This window comes from Schistocerca nitens, chromosome 9 (assembly GCF_023898315.1).
Source record: "Schistocerca nitens isolate TAMUIC-IGC-003100 chromosome 9, iqSchNite1.1, whole genome shotgun sequence".
Classification (NCBI taxonomy): Eukaryota; Metazoa; Arthropoda; class Insecta; order Orthoptera; family Acrididae; genus Schistocerca; species Schistocerca nitens.
In genome coordinates, this window is record NC_064622.1 from 446,437,256 (window position 1) to 446,456,320 (window position 19,065).

General features: G+C 45.9%; 1 protein-coding gene across 1 annotated transcript in view; it reads right to left on the bottom strand.

The window, feature by feature from the left end:
• LOC126203803 (outer dynein arm-docking complex subunit 1-like) overlaps positions 1 to 17,409 on the bottom strand; it is a 93,866-nt gene extending 76,457 nt beyond the window's left edge. Inside the window, exons 1-3 of the mRNA XM_049938170.1 lie at positions 17,138 to 17,409; positions 9,779 to 9,922; positions 9,417 to 9,598 (exon numbers count right to left, since the gene is read on the bottom strand). Coding sequence (XP_049794127.1) covers positions 9,417 to 9,598; positions 9,779 to 9,922; positions 17,138 to 17,326 — 515 coding nt within the window. The 5' untranslated portion in view covers positions 17,327 to 17,409. The remainder of the gene's footprint in view (positions 1 to 9,416; positions 9,599 to 9,778; positions 9,923 to 17,137) is intronic.
• Between the last annotated feature and the right edge of the window lie 1,656 nt (positions 17,410 to 19,065).

Consider the following 19,065-nt stretch of genomic DNA (forward strand, 5'->3'; position numbering starts at 1 on the left):
GAACCTGTATCGACGACGTCGATTTCTCTTCAGGCACGACTGCAAAATTTCTCTCACGCCTGACAATCGTCATGCAAGAGAGACCAAGTGAAGAAGGTGGACAAGGCAACACCTGAAAGGGAAACTAATTTTGATAATGATGTTTTAAAGAGACGTAACTACACTTCTTTCAGTACTAATAATGCTATCATATGTCTTGCTGCTGGCAAATGAATGTATAACTAAACTAATCTAATTCAGCTGTCATTAAAGTAAAAGTAAGATTATAGTGTAAATAATTAAAATCGTAGCTTTCTACATGTAATTTGTAGCTATTATGTTGAAGAAATAGGTAATTTCAAACCATACTCTGCAAATGCCTGTGAAATGCATGGCAGGGACACGTACGATAGTACCAGTTATTAGGGTTTTTTTGGAGTATTATTACAAACGGGGCGTGGGAAGAATGACTGTTTGAATGCCTCAGTGCACGCTGCAGTTAATCTACTCTTGTCATCACGACCTCTACAGGAGCGATAAGTTAGGCATTGTAGTATATTCCTAGAGTCATCAATTAAAGACAGTCCTTGAAACTTTGTAAGTAATTTCTGTCTAACTTAAAGATTGTGGCAGTTCAGTTCTTTCAGCATCTCCTTGACACTCTCCCACATGTCTAGCAAAACTGTGACCATTTGCCCTGTCCTTCTCTGTATTCGTTCAATATTCCCTGTTAGTTCCATTCGGAACGGGTTCCACACACTTGAACAATATTCTAAGATGGCTCGCACGAGTGACGGTCGTAATATTGTGGTAATATCCACTTTCCAACAATGGCGTCAGGTTCTCTTGATCCAGAACCGCAAAATTTGTCTCATGTCTAATGATCGCCGTAGACATTGTCCGGAGATGGGGGGTTCAAGAGAGGCGACGGTCAAGGGTGACGCCAAGGTACTTAAGGGTGGGGGTGAGGGTGACAGGACGCCCATAAATGGTGATATAGAAGTCGAGGAGACGGAAGGAAGGAGTGGTTTTGCCTACCTGGTTGAACAAGAGGCCGGCTCTTAAATACTCTATCCGGGGCGCCGCTATTGGCCGCTGGAACCACGTGTTCCACTGTGGCGCCCTCACACTAAATGCGGGCCAGGACGCGCGCACCGCCACAGCTTACGGCGCGATGGTGCACGGACCTCTAGGGGTCTTCGACGTCCATGATGTCTGGCGGGGATTCAAATTCGGCGGCGCGCAGTACCAGAGTTACAATGAATGTGCTAGTTCTGGCGTTAATACTAATGAAACATGGGACTGAATGTTGCGCAGCAGCACATTGTGATTACACATAAGTGCAAAGCTGAATGCATTCGGAGAGACTGCCATATTTTTGTTATTGCTTTGCAATTATTTCACATCGAAGTTTCACAAAGCTTATTTTTCTATCTCCTGCTCCTTTTGAGAAACTTCTTTTGAACAGTTTATTACTATGCTGAATGCCCAAACACTGCAACACAAACACTAGCTTACTATTGTGGGACTGACACTACAAAGTGCACCTTATCGACCTATCACACACAACAATTGTTGCTTTCCCATCCCAGGGACTAGCTGACAGTAAACCACTATGTATCCGTACAGTTTTCCCCGGTATGTCTGTTGACTGTTTGTGGATTAGACTGAAGGGAAAATTCATGAGTCGATGAGATGATGTAAAAAACACTCATTAGCAGTTAATTTCAAATAGCAGCTGCTACGAGGGTTGTCCAGAAAGTAAGTTCCGATCGGTCGCGAAATGGAAACCACAGTGAAAACCAAAAACGTTTTATTTGCAACAGTTAGGTACACCTTCCACCTACTTCTCTACATAGTCGCCGCTCCAACTTCGGGTGCTGTCGTAGTATTGTATCAACTTTCCAATATCCTCGTCATAGAAAGCAGCCGCCTGTGCTTTCGGCCAGTTATCTGCACTGGACTGCAGCTCGTTGTCTGTGGAAAAATTTTGTCTTCATAGCCAGCGGTTCTTGTGAACAGAGATGAAACTCAGGGGGAGCGAACTACGGACTGTATTGTGTGAGATCAAACACTTCTCATCGCAAACGGAGCAGGAGCGTCTTCATTGCCCCTGCAGTGTGTGGCCGAGAATTGGCATGAAAAAGGAACTGCTGGAGAGTTGTGTTATGTGGCCTGCATGACACAGGCGAAATCTCTAATTAGGCCCTCATACTTGGCGGGAGACGCTATTCCCTACGCATCTTTACGTGCTCACTGTTCAATCAAAACTGGAAAGAGCGACGCGACACGATCGACGGGCACACTAGACACAATGCCCAACACATCTGTGCTTTACCGGATTTTCCCAGTGGTTTCCATTTCGTGACCCATCGGAACTTACTTTCTGGACAACCCTCGTACACTCCTGGAAATGGAAAAAAGAACACATTGACACCGGTGTGTCAGACCCACCATACTTGCTCCGGACACTGCCAGAGGGCTGTACAAGCAATGATCACACGCACGGCACAGCGGACACACCAGGAACCGCGGTGTTGGCCGTCGAATGGCGCTAGCTGCGCAGCATTTGTGCACCGCCGCCGTCAGTGTCAGCCCGTTTGCCGTGGCATACGGAGCTCCATCGCAGTCTTTAACACTGGTAGCATGCCGCGACAGCGTGGACGTGAACCGTATGTGCAGTTGACGGACTTTGAGCGAGGGCGTATAGTGGGCATGCGGGAGGCCGGGTGGACGTACCGCCGAATTGCTCAACACGTGGGGCGTGAGGTCTCCACAGTACATCGATGTTGTCGCCCGTGGTCGGCGGAAGGTGCACGTGCCCGTCGACCTGGGACCGGACCGCAGCGACGCACGGATGCACGCCAAGACCGTAGGATCCTACGCAGTGCCGTAGGGGACCGCACCGCCACTTCCCAGCAAATTAGGGACACTGTTGCTCCTGGGGTATCGGCGAGGACCATTCGCAACCGTCTCCATGAAGCTGGGCTACGGTCCCGCACACCGTTAGGCCGTCTTCCGCTCACGCCCCAACATCGTGCAGCCCGCCTCCAGTGGTGTCGCGACAGGCGTGAATGGAGGGACGAATGGAGACGTGTCGTCTTCAGCGATGAGAGTCGCTTCTGCCTTGGTGCCAATGATGGTCGTATGCGTGTTTGGCGCCGTGCAGGTGAGCGCCACAATCAGGACTGCATACGACCGAGGCACACAGGGCCAACACCCGGCATCATGGTGTGGGGAGCGATCTCCTACACTGGCCGTACACCACTGGTGATCGTCGAGGGGACACTGAATAGTGCACGGTACATCCAAACCGTCATCGAACCCATCGTTCTACCATTCCTAGACCGGCAAGGGAACTTGCTGTTCCAACAGGACAATGCACATCCGCATGTATCCCGTGCCACCCAACGTGCTCTAGAAGGTGTAAGTCAACTACCCTGGCCAGCAAGATCTCCGGATCTGTCCCCCATTGAGCATGTTTGGGACTGGATGAAGCGTCGTCTCACGCGGTCTGCACGTCCAGCACGAACGCTGGTCCAACTGAGGCGCCAGGTGGAAATGGCATGGCAAGCCGTTCCACAGGACTACATCCAGCATCTCTACGATCGTCTCCATGGGAGAATAGCAGCCTGCATTGCTGCGAAAGGTGGATATACACTGTACTAGTGCCGACATTGTGCATGCTCTGTTGCCTGTGTCTATGTGCCTGTGGTTCTGTCAGTGTGATCATGTGATGTATCTGACCCCAGGAATGTGTCAATAAAGTTTCCCCTTCCTGGGACAATGAATTCACGGTGTTCTTATTTCAATTTCCAGGAGTGTATATTGTAGAGAGAATGGGATACTTCGTAGTGTCAGGTAACAGGGATATTATCAAGCTTTGTGTTGGCCACCAGTGCGACTGTTGAAATCAGGATGGGCACGTTGGGCACAATCAGCGTATTTCATCGTCGTAGGAATTTTGAGCCCGAGATGTCGGACATTTCAACTTCAAAATAGTTCATTCACCAAGATACGATCGCACTGAAGCAGCCTAACCTGCAGAACGCCTTCAAACAAGCCGAGTAATTTGCAGATCACTGCATTATATCGTCAGTGTCGTGCGGTATTACCACAAGGTATAGTACAGCATGGCAATTCCAGAACTGAGTTCTTTATGGAAGCCTGCCTTCCGCGGCAATGCACCTGGCTGCAAGGAGTAAAAATACTCCTGGCTCAGCAAGTAAAATCGTTCTGCATCACACATTCGACCTCACTGTACAGCTTCATCTACATGGGGTGACAAAAGTCATGGGGTAGCAATATGCACATATACAGAAGACTTCAGTATTGCATACACAAGGTATAGAAGGACAGTGCATTGGAGAAGGTGTCATTTGAACCCAAGTGGTTAATGTAAAGAGGCTTCCGATGTCATTGCGGCCGTACAACGGGAATTAACAAGATCTGGACGCGGGATGGTAGTTGGAGTTAGATGCATGGAACATTTCATTTCTGAAATCGTTAGGGAATTAAGTATTCAAGAGAGTGCTGAGAACACCAGATTTCAGACGGTACCTCTCACCACAGACAACGCAGTGGCCGACGAACTTCACTTAACGACCGAGAGCAGTGGTGTTTGCGTAGAGTTGTCAGTGCTAGCAGACAAACAACAATACATGAAATAATCGCAGAAATAAATGTTGGACGTACGATGAATGTGTCGTTAGAACAATGTGGCGAAATTTGGCGTTAATGGGCTATGGCAGGAGACGACCGACGCAAGTGCTTTTGCTAACAGCACAACCGCCTGTTGCGCCCCTCCTGAGCTCGTGACCATATTGTTTGGACAATAAACGACTGAAAACCTGGTCTGGTCAGATGAGTCCTGATTTTAGTTGGTAACACCTGATGGCAGGGTTCGAGTGTCGCGTACTCCTCACGAAGCCATGAACACAAGTTATCTACAAGGCACTGTGCAAGCTAGTGGTGGCCCCATAGTGGTGTGGGCTGTATTTACATGGAATGGACGGGGTCCTCTGGTCCAACTGAACAGACCAATGACTGGAAATGAGTAAGTTCGGCTACTTGGAGTCCATTTAGAGCCAAACAACGACGGAATTTTTCTGGATGTCAGTACGGCATCTCACCAGGCCACAATTGTTCGCGTCGGGTTTCAAGTACATTCTGGACAGTTCGGGCGAATGATTCGGCCACCCAGATCGCCCGACATGAATCCCATCGAACATAAATGGGACATAATCGAGAGATCAAATCCTGCACCGTCAACACTTTCGCAGTTATAGGGGTAGCATGGCACAATCTTTCTGAAGGGGACTTCTAACGGCCTGTTGATCTATGCGACATCCAGCTGCTGCACTACCCCGGGCAAAAGGAGGTCCGACATGTTATTGGTAGGTATCCAACGACTTTTCTCACCTCAGTGTACTAGTAGGAGCAGCTGGTCTACGAGCCAGGCACACATTTGACTGGCATAGTCTTTTGGGCTGTCATCAATCGAATGTACAGTTAGCCCACACCGTTCCTCACAGTGCAGCTTCATCTATTAGTCGGAGCAACTGATCTACGAGCCAGTTATAAATTTCACTGGTGGAGTTGTAACACGCCAGGGGGTACAGCTAGTGGGGGACCCTTAAACTATTCTCGCTTGACCGTGCACCGTGTCCTCACCACGACCTGATACTCCCGACGCGGTCGTATTGATCTGCTCCACACTGCTACTGACTTGCCTGAAATTATGTATCTAAATATGCAAGCGGGTTTAGGGGAGCCACTCAGCGTTAAACTCAACACTGTCCTACGTCTGGCGTGAACAACTATATTCTGAGACGATAAAAAACGTCGCAGGTTGCACTGTTTACACTCTAAGTCGTAAGTGTTGATGCCAATTAACATTCTTGATGATTGTCCATAATTATCACTATCGTGTTACTGCACAGTATTCATGACGAAGTTAATGTCTGTCACTATTCTACATTACGTTGTCTCACGTATTTCACAGTCCTACTCTGGCAGAACATTCGCCGATAGATACACAGGCAATGATGGTGATTATCTGTCCACAATATCACTTGGACGAGAGTACGCATAACCGACACGACGCGGGTGAGTGTTGATGATGCGGAATCCGAATGGTCGAACGAAAGTTCTTAACGCTCATCACGTACACACAGATATCTGGTACCAGTCCTTCTTGACACTTGTAACAATACAACACTTGTCATAAGTTAAATTACACTCCACACTTCTCATTTGCAAGAGCATGCGCGTAACCGTCGCGGAGCGGCTGATTGTTGATGATGCGGTAACGCGATGGCCAAACGCACGTTTTCACGCTCGCTACAAGACACTGGCACTTAAATGCTTTCTTTTGTGGTACACTGTATTACTGATTCATATTAATTCATTCTGGGAGGCCGAACACGGCGCGTATGATTGATGTACTGTACGACAGTCAAACGGGCGGATACTCAAGTACGTTATCGGCGGCACTGCACATAATTAATTATTTCTTTATGTACTTTACTCTGAATCCACTTCCATGTCTCATTACGTCACTGTAATAGCACTTGTAGCAACACTTGAACTTCCATAATAATGACTTTCGCGTGCAGACCTACCCACAACGCAACATAGCCGCCCCATGTCCCACGCTCGACTCTGCAAAAAGCATCCGCTCGCAAAGATACTTCGCAACCAAACCGGCGATATGACGATACGCTTACAGAGTCTCCTGGCCAGTCATAGATCGAATGTACAGCTAGCCCATATTGTTCCTCAAAATGCAGCTTCAGCTACTAGTATGAGCAGCTGATCTACGAGCGTGGGACACATTCGACTGGCCCAGACTCCTAGCCAGTTATTGGTCGAATGTGCAGCTACGCCACACTTTTACTCAGCGTAGTTACATTTACTAGTCGTAGTTGATGTTCTACGAGTTAGCCCTGCGATTCCAGGTGGGGCAGCTCAGTGGTTGACATTGCTTGATGCATCAGCTGGTCTGAATGGGTTCTGTGTTCAGTTCTTGATGTTTGCACGCTTTCTGATAGACGTCACTGAGCTGACACATTACGCGGTCAGCAAGGACGCCGGCGCCACGAGCCACAATTGCACTGCCGGCGCCGAGTCACCATTCTGTCACAAGGACGTAGGCACGACCTATCTATGAAACAGGGGCCGCACCATTGCAGCTACTGAGCTACAACCGAATTCCGTACGCAGGGCATCGGTCGATAAATAAAGTACAAACTGCTCTCGCTTTCCTATCTCTGCACGCACTTCAGTACTGTAGAAAATGCTACGCACCCACGACTCTTGAATCAGAGGTGATCGCCTCGCAACAGTACACAGTATCTTTACAAATATCTCATTGCTTCGAGGAATATTTGGCAAATAGAAACCATTACAGTATACTTGACGAGAAATGAAACTATGGTTACACTGAATGTGTCCCAAGGACACATAATATGACCTCTAATGTTATCAGTGTGTGTAAAATCAGTCTGACAGGATCGTTTCTATAAGATTGTTCGCTAACTGTGCAGTTCAGAACAGAAATGTATCGTCGTTGGATGAGTATAAGCAATTACAGAAAGTCTTAGATGAAATTCCCACTTTCTCTGATGAATGGCAGTCTTAAATGTCGACAAATGTAAGGTAATGTCTACCACAAAGAGAAAGAATCTGATAGTATCTGATTACAAGATTATACAATGTCACATAGTATAATAATTTATGGCGGTGATCCTAAGAATCGGTATGAAATGGGTAGATAACGTACAATCAATGCCATGAAAAGCGATTTGAATACTCAGACTTGAAAACAATTTAATTATCAGGCATCATCATATTTATTTAAAAAGAAACTACCGATGTCAAACAGCATCGGCCATTCTCAAGTCATAAAATACCGGCGAGGATTCAGTCCCACCACCGTGCAAACGACATTGTCAGTCTAATGTTAAATGGAAAACGTAGTTTCCGCAGTGATGGGATTGAACCTCATGATCTGAGGATGGGCACCTCTGTTGAAACCACGTTAGAATGACAGCATGCTTCCGTAGTGGTGGAGGTGAACCAAAGCCCTTTCTGTGATCTCAGGATGACCATCATTGCGGAACTCACATTAGACTGACAAAGTCGTTTCCGAGGAGATGACGTTCTTTTCAAGACTTATTTGGAAGGATCTCAGGGTAAATGCAGTGAATATGTAAAGGAAACTGCGTAGCACATACTAGTGTGAACAGAGCATTGCTAAAACGGTTGGCGTTTTTATTAACCAGGCATGACAGCATACATTGAAAGAGTTCAAAGGTGCGCTGCTATGGTCGTAACAGATCATTTCAGGCGACGCGAATATGTAACAAGAATGTCTGGGGGACTTAAATCGGAATACTCGAAAGAAATAAGACGTAGTAATTAAATAAATAAATATATATGGTGTCCCAGGAGGAATGAACAATCTTCGTATTGGCACATGCCTTATTCTGAATTGTTTCCAAGATACAACACATTTATTGTGACTTTTGAACGTTTTTCTTGAGTTACTCGAAAACCGCAGCCTCTAGCGAGTACATGACTCAGTAAAAAAATTAAACTATATTAAATTTCATACAAAAGAGATCCGATTCATTTTTCCTTAGGACTAAAATTTTGCGCGAAAAGAGCGAGAGAATATTGAGACTCTCGCGCGACGGGCATCCGCTGTAGCTTAGGTAGTTTTTGTGGGCCAGTTTTAGGTTGTTCCCCAGCTTCATAGATCACATTTGTCCTATATCAAATTGTTCATCTGGACTTCCTCTACACTACTGTGGTACGTTGTAAACAGTTATAAGGTAGTGAATAATACAAAAAATAAACAACAATGTGCTTTAAATGTGTTCTATCTCGGAAATCATTCGGAATAGGGCATATGTCCATATGAAGCTTTTTGTTTTAGATGATGGTTCTTGTCGTATCCCCGCACACTTACCATTCCTCCTGATACACCCTGTACAAAACATATTGCCAATTTACCATAGTTTTTCAAGAGATCCCTGCAGAATGTCTCAGAATTAATACCAAATATAATTCTTATAATACGCTTCTCTATTCCAAAAATATTATCACTGTAAGTCGAGCATCCCCCAAAAAATTATTAGTGAAGAAAAATAAGCTGAATTAACTTTTTTCTCTTCCAAAATGCCTACAGCAGTACCACGCAAGCAGCAACACGTAGCTGAACTACGGCGCTTTATTCATTGTAGGCAATGGGTTTTCTAATTTAAGTTGTGTGATCTAGCACCAAAAGCTTCACACTTTGTAGTACCTATACTGTATTGCTTTAGAAGGCTCTCCTTAAAAGTACGAAAATAGTGACATAACTGTCTAAATGAAGTATAATGGAGCCACGATACAGGAAACAGTGAATCGTGTTTCACCCAGCAGCAGCTTACCTCTGGTCGAAGTTGGAGGTCGCAAGCTTCATAAGGTCTGACATGACTTTTTTGCCAGTAACAAGCTTCTTAAGTAATTGTTGGTAGGCGGTTTCAAAGAGCTCATGTTCAATGAGCATTGTATCGATGTCTTCCCTCAGCCGATCTTTTTCTGTAGCAATATTGTTATATTTCACTGTCTCCTGCAACATAATATTTTTTTTTATTGACGCTATGTATATTCTGGTAGACCGTACAAATATAAAAATGTGTTGCTTTTTATGACGGAAATATAAATGTTAAGATGCAGTAGACCATTGTTGTCAAGCCTGCAGCGGCTACGAGACATTAACTATCACAGAACAGAGTGCACGAATACATACGACGTGTAGCTTATTCTCGAGCCTCACGAGTTTCTTCTCGGAGATCGACGCCAGCTTCTTGCTCCTGTGGTCATCCATGTCCTTCATTCGCAGAATTGACACTTCCTTCTCCAGCTCACGTGTTAGACGTTCAATAGTTTTTATCTGAAAAATTGTTCAGAGTGTTGGGAAACTAACAAAACTCTGACATATGCTACAGCAACAGAGCTTCCCCACTAGAAAATGGTTAGTTTATGTACACTCCTGGAAATGGAAAAAAGAACACATTGACACCGGTGTGTCAGACCCACCATACTTGCTCCAGACACTGCGAGAGGGCTGTACAAGCAATGATTACACGCACGGCACAGCGGACACACCAGGAACCGCGGTGTTGGCCGTCGAATGGCGCTAGCAGCGCAGCATTTGTGCACCGCCGCCGTCAGTGTCAGCCAGTTTGCCGTGGCATACGGAGCTCCATCGCAGTCTTTAACACTGGTAGCATGCCGCGACAGCGTGGACGTGAACCGTATGTGCAGTTGACGGACTTTGAGCGAGGGCGTATAGTGGGCATGCGGGAGGCCGGGTGGACGTACCGCCGAATTGCTCAACACGTGGGGCGTGAGGTCTCCACAGTACATCGATGTTGTCGCCAGTGGTCGGCGGAAGGTGCACGTGCCCGTCGACCTGGGACCGGACCACAGCGACGCACGGATGCACGCCAAGACCGTAGGATCCTACGCAGTGCCGTAGGGGACCGCACCGCCACTTCCCAGCAAATTAGGGACACTGTTGCTCCTGGGGTATCGGCGAGGACCATTCGCAACCGTCTCCATGAAGCTGGGCTACGGTCCCGCACACCGTTAGGCCGTCTTCCGCTCACGCCCCAACATCGTGCAGCCCGCCTCCAGTGGTGTCGCGACAGGCGTGAATGGAGGGACGAATGGAGACGTGTCGTCTTCAGCGATGAGAGTCGCTTCTGCCTTGGTGCCAATGATGGTCGTATGCGTGTTTGGCGCCGTGCAGGTGAGCGCCACAATCAGGACTGCATACGACCGAGGCACACAGGGCCAACACCCGGCATCATGGTGTGGGGAGCGATCTCCTACACTGGCCGTACACCACTGGTGATCGTCGAGGGGACACTGAATAGTGCACGGTACATCCAAACCGTCATCGAACCCATCGTTCTACCATTACTAGACCGGCAAGGGAACTTGCTGTTCCAACAGGACAATGCACGTCCGCATGTATCCCGTGCCACCCAACGTGCTCTAGAAGGTGTACGTCAACTACCCTGGCCAGCAAGATCTCCGGATCTGTCCCCCATTGAGCATGTTTGGGACTGGATGAAGCGTCGTCTCACGCGGTCTGCACGTCCAGCACGAACGCTGGTCCAACTGAGGCGCCAGGTGGAAATGGCATGGCAAGCCGTTCCACAGGACTACATCCAGCATCTCTACGATCGTCTCCATGGGAGAATAGCAGCCTGCATTGCTGCGAAAGGTGGATATACACTGTACTAGTGCCGACATTGTGCATGCTCTGTTGCCTGTGTCTATGTGCCTGTGGTTCTGTCAGTGTGATCATGTGATGTATCTGACCCCAGGAATGTGTCAATAAAGTTTCCCCTTCCTGGGACAATGAATTCACGGTGTTCTTATTTCAATTTCCAGGAGTGTATTTTAGATAAGAGGTTGACTGGGACGCAGCTGTCGGCGGGATGTCAGAGTAGAGTGCCACCTCCAGCAAGCAACCAGCTGACGTGACGTCACTGCATGGCCACACTGGCAGTTCAGCTACAGGCTGCCGGCTGACGGGATGACACTGGGGCAGCTCAAAGGCTACAGAGGCATACAGAGTTCGTGCCAATGGAGTGTGAAAGCATCGGCAGGGGTGCCTCGCCTGCTGCTAGCAGGTAACGGAGGCTCGCACCTGATGTAACGCATCCTCTTGGGACCACCGCTGTTTGATGAAAGAGTCTCGAGGGACCAGACCTGAAGGTAATTCCACTGACAATGAGAACGGAGGCATTAGAGAGCGCCCGACCGAGCAATTAACTTCTCGGGATACTATGCCACAACGCTGACAACTGCTGCTGGAGGACTGTCTTCAACAAGAGTGACAGTTTGTCAACCGCTGCCCCATCTCTCGTCTGTCTGTAGTTCAGATGCCTATCTGTTACCGCCACAGACTGGAGACAGGTCCTGCCACAGACACCACTGCCACAACTGATGCTGTTAAGCAAAGGGTAACCCTTCTCTTAGCACCATCTCACCCCTACACCTCCACTTCCAACATGTTACACACCTGATGAGTGTAGTTCTGTGTTTAGTCATATGACTAATGTAAAGTTAATTTCTGGGATCCCTAAAGACTCTTGAAAAGGGAGCAATAGGAGACTTAAAATGTGTTTGTCTTCTTCAATTCTTATTTTTGTGTACCTTGCTGTATCTATTTTATTAAGTTAAATGTAATTTTTTCACTTTTCTTTCTTAATATGTTTGTCAAGAGGGACAACATCAGTTTTAAATGAGTACTGTAGTATAAGGTCACTCTCATCTAAAATCTAAGATTTACAAAATATCACACACAACAAATACATTAATATTCGAACCACTTTTTGAAACTGACTCATGTTTATATTTTGTCTTTGTCATTTGTGTAAAGTCTCACTACGTTTCACATGTCATTTATATGTTGTTTATTTTGTATTAACACCATTTACTCCAGTGCACTAAAAGAACCAGATTTACAAAATTGTTAAGTGTTTCGTGGCCACTTGCTGCCTATTGGCTTCTGTCTCGGGTTCTTCGGCCGACGTTCATCTAATGATTTTACTGACGTTTCGCCAGCACGAATGGCTGGCATTGTCAAAGCTTCACCCTCCACTGACGGTGGTGAACTGCAATCGAGGGTGAAGCTTTGACAATGCCAGCCACTCGTGCCGACGAAACGTCAGTAAAATCATTAGATGAACGTCGGCCGAAGAACCCGAGACAGAAGCCAATAGGCAGAACTAGATTTGCTGAATGCTTGGATACAATTTGTCATGTTATTGTCTCTATGGAAGATCGAACCACTGTGAACAAACAAAATCTCTGACGCAGAAAATGCTCAGTGCTCAACGATATTGTATTGTGGTTAGGGAAATCAATCATCTCTGACCCCAGCCTCAGTGTGAATGGGTTAGTTAAATGTCTGCATGATCATTTAACCGTTCAGTCATTGTATTTACAGTCAGGGGTGTGTGCCAAAGACCTGAGGGTCGACAAGAACAATTCCTGAGGGTGCACAGGAACAATTCCTGAGGGTCCACAGGAACAATTCTCACACCCAGAAAATAACAAAACTTCTCCAAGCATGCAGCAGTGAGTGAGTGTATGACTCCTGTTTGAATGGTGTCAAGACAGGGTGTGGTATTTTTTTATTTTGGTTGGCAAAACTGATCTGGTCCGACATGTCATTCTCAAAGACCCAGCTAAAGTGTCGTAATTTCTTCTGCTCCGTGTCACGCTAACCTCGTTATTGAAGTGTGACAATCCCCACGCATAAATTATTGGGTAACAGGAAAGTGGTGAGAGGTGGCATGCCACTCTCTTCTCACTTTAACAACATTGTCAGTCAGATTAATGTTCATATTTTAGATCATAATATCGGTGTTTCCCAGTACTATTTTTGCTGTATGTAGTTAATGACTTTGTACGTAAGGAAATTGTGAGTAGAGTGTTCACATAGCTGCAGGTCTAGAGAACTTATACCCGACGGACCAGAGTGGAGGCGACAGAGAACAGGGAGAGATACGAATTGGGAACCATAAATGCTGTGCGAATGATTCTGGGAAGCAGCACTCAGTGGATGGCAGCTGCAGAGGGACTTCTGGCTGATACCCTCTCGTCCTTCCGCTTAGGGTTGTGTTCACAACACATTTTACCTAGGCCTGGCGGCAGTCCATCGCAGAAGTGGCCAGTTGGCAGGAAGTGGGTGAAGGAAGGCATTTAAGAGAGACTGCTGTAAATTGATGCTTTGTGCAAACGGTGGGACTGTCATGAAACTTCGTGCATTCTCATGTTAGAAGCTGCGACAATACGAACAGACCGGCTGGTGCACGTGTTTAGTGGAGGCAAGACCGTAACCTCCCTGACGCCAGGAAATCTCCAGGTTCTTTAAGCGAGGGGCAAAAACGTACATTTCACGACTTTCAGGGAAGCTTAACAGTCTTCTTTAAGAAATTGAAAATGGCGGACCAGGAAAGATTGTATCTCTCTCTAAATGAGAGTCAGTGGTCAGCTCTAGATAGATGTTTACTGCCAAAACATGGCCATGATTACCGTGAGAACGACGTCTCACTAGACTAAAATTTTCTGTTTTCCGACAGGAGAGATTTGGAGTTGCTGATTGACTCCTCCCAGGATATGCAAAGTGGAGGCTTTCTTCTCAAGCGTGGGAACACCGCTGCTGTGTTTGGATTGACTACCAGGATAACAAAACAGTCAAGAGCGGATATGAAATGAGTAGAGGATAGTTCGACTGGCTTGTGAAATGTGGGGATGGTTTAATTTTTGCTAATTCATCTCCCATACCGAGGCTTGGTGGAAAGTGGTTGTGATTCTTTGTCTTCTGGTCCTCTCAAGATGTAAATGTTCAGGTCCTTTCCCAGTGGGTGAGACTTGTGTTCTGTATCTTGTGGTAGACAAAGGACCAGTGGCAGTTTCCAACTCTACCGACAGTGGAACTGCATATCATTTCGGACATATGTGTCATGAGGTTGAACTTATCCGTCCTGAGTGGGCTGTCTGACGTTTAACAATTCCAGCATGCACCGTCATGCCAGTGAGTCGAATTGGTTTGTCCAGACCAGAGAATGGGTGCACCTCACACCGAATCCAGGTGTCTGATAGCGAAGTTTCTCACGTTCTGATAATCAGAACGCCAGACCGTATAGCTTGCAAATTTTCGTGGACACGTCAGAACATTACAGCTCCTCTCCCACAGTGCGCTGTTGACTGCTGCCACCTGAATCAAGGTGAAAGGATAAGGTATTGCAGCACCAGCGTAGGGTTGTCAAATGATATTCACAGCTCCCTGTTCCAGGGTGAAACTTAGTTTGTGATATACTTGGTCGTACTTGATTCCATTTGAATAGAGCTGGGCCTCACAGCGGATTAATGTAAACAAAGTCAGACTGCGTTGTAAAACGGATTAATTCAGGGGAGAATTTGTATAGCTTGTATACCTATGCATGCTTTACCAATAAAACACCATTCGTTTTATGATTTGTGTTTGTCTTCTCTTGTGTACGATTTATTAGTCACTTGTAGTTACAAAAGTATTGATAAAACTTGTTATCTTGTAAACTTAAATACGGCTCTCTTCTCATTAATACCCCTTCAACTATTCACTAGTTTTATTTTATTGTGGTGGTACATCAGCAATTTGAGGTTCATCTTATTAAATTAATTAATTTGATGATTAATTTGAGTTTTGAAATTTATCATTAGCGTAGGTAACAAAAGTGCCATGAGTAAATTCATTAATATACATGCATTCATTCAAAAACAATAATTACACCGAACTCACCATGATTTTTGACGATACCCTAGACATTACGAAAGGTGAGGCATGCTTCTTAATAGGGTCAGTGATCACCACAAAATGCAGTGCATATTCTGCAATGTGCTCCCTTCCTAGTTACAAGGTTGGTAAGAAATTGTGGTGACAGGGCATTCTGTTCCTCCATCAGCGTGGTTGGCGACAGCTGGGTGGTCGTTAGTGCATGTGGATATGCTGTAAAATGACCAGCAACGCATCACACACATGCCCGATGGGATATAAGTTGGGGGAACGGTCAGGCTACTCTGTTTGCCGAATATCCTCTGATTCCACAAGCATTTCCACCTGTTCAGTTCACTGCGCTCGCCCACTGTCATCAATAAAACGAAGTCAGGACTGAATGCATCCCTGAAAACATGCACATGTGGAAGATATACTGTGTCACAATAATGTTGAGCGATGAATGTAGTATTGTAGTACGTTCAAAGATTAGGAGATCAGTAAGCCTATGTAACATCACAATACGTGGATCACCAAAACGATCATCTTTGACGATGTTTCTAGTTGCATTTGTGTACCTACCTGTCACCATATGATGGGAGACAGCGTGCAACAGCGTCGAACTGCACAGGTGGAGGAGCTCTTGGAATGAGAGGATGTTTGGCAAAAAGACTGGCCTGCCCACTGCCCCAACTCAAATCCCGTCAAGCACATATGGGATGCAGTGGGGGGATGCACTGCAGAACGTCCACGTGCAGCAGCGACCATCCAGCAACTGTCAACCATTATGGTGGAGGAATGGGACACCATAATGCCATACCACAAGAACTCCTTACCACTCTTGTAGCCAGGATGGGAGCACAATGCAGAGCATGCATTGCTGTTTGTGGTGTTCACACACCTTATTAAGAACCATGTCCCACCTTCTGTAATGTCCAGGTGACAATAATAAATCTCGGTGACTTAAGTGTAATTATTGCCTTTGAATAAAAGTCTCATTTCTTTTCATCTCACTGCGCATTTTTTCAGTTGCATTCTGTACTATACTTCAGCAGGTCCAAATTTGCATGAGCTATGTTACTTGGTTGTGACACATAACACGGAAGTTACTTTCGTCCCTAAGTTTTGAACACCACTATGTCTGGAACAGCTTGTGGAATGCAGAGATCAATACACCTGCAATTTGTAAGCTACGTATATGGAAATTGATCATATATGAGTGGCTTCAGCTGGATGTGGCGTACCTGAAGAACTTGTGAACTGTACCAAATTTAGGCTATCGTGATGTCTCCTGTGCGGCGGGAGTCACTAATTTCGGCTCAAATGGCTCTAAGCACTATGGGACTTAGCATATGAAGTCATCAGTCCCCTAGACTTAAAACTACTTAAACCTAACTAACCTAAGGACATCACGCACATCCATGCCCGAGGCAGGATTCGAACCTGCGACAGTACCAGCAACACGGTTCCGGATTGAAGCGCCTAGAACCGCTCGACCACAGCGGCCGGCACTAATTTCGGTCTGATGTGATCAGTAATTCTGACCTCCCCGCCTATTTGAAACTATGAAGCTGACTTTGTTCCCTGAAGTCAGGGAAACTCCAAATAACGTTAGCTTCACATTCTAATTGTTTATTAAGTATTTAACTAAAACGCATTTCACGCAGAAAAGATTTGGACATATAATTTTCGAGAAAAATCCCTATGGATCTTGGAGACCTCACCTGACACATTTGCAGCTTTTTTATTAACAATTCAACATTCGCAGAATAGAGTCTGAACAAAGACCTACGGGTATACAAAAAGCTATTTCACTTTAAAACATACCGTGTCTTTCTCTTGCCTGACCAAGTCGTTGTACGTCTGCCGTTGTGTAAGAAGGGTACTGATACCCACAGTCAGTTTGTTGTCCTTCGCTATATTCTCGGGAGAGGTCGCTGGGCGAATACTTTGCATCAGCTTTTCTTTGTCTTTCTCCAGTCCCAACAAGATGCTCCTGTAAACAGATTTAAACATTAGAAATGTTTTACAGAATCGAGTGAGATTGATATTACCACTTGCTATAGTCTAATTTAAACTAGTTGGCACCTGTTGTTAAAGGCTGTGCGTCCACCGGAGTGATGTAGCAAGTGGCACAAGGCCAACATACAGCTTGCAATTTCAATTGAAAGTAATGGGGTTGTGTTGGTTCCACACAGGTTGCACTGTAGCCAGTGCTCTCGAAAGAAGCTCAAAGTCATCCGCTCCCGTTCTCCTCCCCCCTCCCCCGACCCCCACACTTCTATGTCAATTGGCAAATGCATAAAAACGGAGGAAATTCACAAATCATGGATGGGGTGTTGTCCGTTGGCCTGGAAGTACTGGATTAAGCCCACATGGCTGCCAGAACTTTGGGACCTTATCAGATAACTTATTATCCAATTAGTATAATTTATGATCCAAGACACTGGGTATGAGAAGTGTTATATGATGTCGCATTTAAACATCCGAGTAAGAAAGCACGCTCTATTCATTTAGGAATATTTCTCACGTGTATGTAGCAGTCTTGTCTTAAAAAGCTTGCTACAGACATCACCAGCAATGTGCTAAGAATAAAACACAAATAAAACAGTTTTTAACATGGTCGATTTATTTAGGAAATCTTCCAGATCTAGACAGAACTGGGAGAGGTATGAATTTCGATCTTTCTTTAAAACAAACGAAATGTGTAGGGGGGGGGGGGGGGGGAGATCTCTTCAGCGCCAGTCTCAGAGGTCACCACTGGTAAGGTTCGCACACCCCACTGCACCGTTCTGTACTGCCACCACAGCCACCAATGGCTGCTAAACAAGTGACTGCGACGTGCGGGCAGCACGAGGTGCCCTTGTAGACAAGGGAAATGCTCCCAGCTAGGTGTGACTGCTTTATGTCAACTGGGTGCACCCTCTGCAAACAGCTTTGTCTCATCTCCTGACCACCATCCCATCCCACCTGGCACCAATACGACTTCATTTTGCATCCGAACAAGAAAGGAAGTCTCAGAGGTTGCTGCGCCAGCAGTACAGTCCAGCGTCATCAAATGTTATTCTACACGTATCTCTTCCAAAAATTCAATTTCTTCATTCGACCGGTGGCAATCCTCTGTAAATAATAAACTGAGGAATGGCTCAGTTCGATTCTTGCAAGAAAAAGGCATTCCACAGTACAAATTTTTAGGGCGCTTGGCTTCCCTCTATTGAGTTTTATAATGCTAGCTCTGTCATGGCGATCAGAGATGCAGAGTGTTCCTTCTAGAAGTCGTTAGGTGCATATTCTTTGGTTTTTCGGCAAATATTTGAAATTTCCCTTTCGCAAAGTATAGCTGCAGTTGGCTCATCATGTCTTTCATGGAAAGCAGTGTCGACGGAAAATGTCAATTCGTTTCCTGTTGCGAACAAAATTATTTTTGAAGTGGAAGTGGGATCTCACGTGCTCATTCGATATAGCGGTCCGCGATTAGTATAGTGCGATCTTCGTTTAATTATCGTGTATTCACAGGGACGTTAAAACACGAAGAATTGCCGGTACTCCAGTAACCACGAATTTGCTTTCCTGTCAACTGCCTGCAGTGCACTAGTTGATGACAACCACTCTTTAGGTCTGTTGTGGAAAAGTACTTACAATGCCCTAAATTATCAAGAGTTTCTGTAACATTAAGTATAGGAAATGCATCTCTCGCTGTTCTACCATTTAAGTAGTGATAACCACACAACAAAATCTATACTCCTTCATTCTGT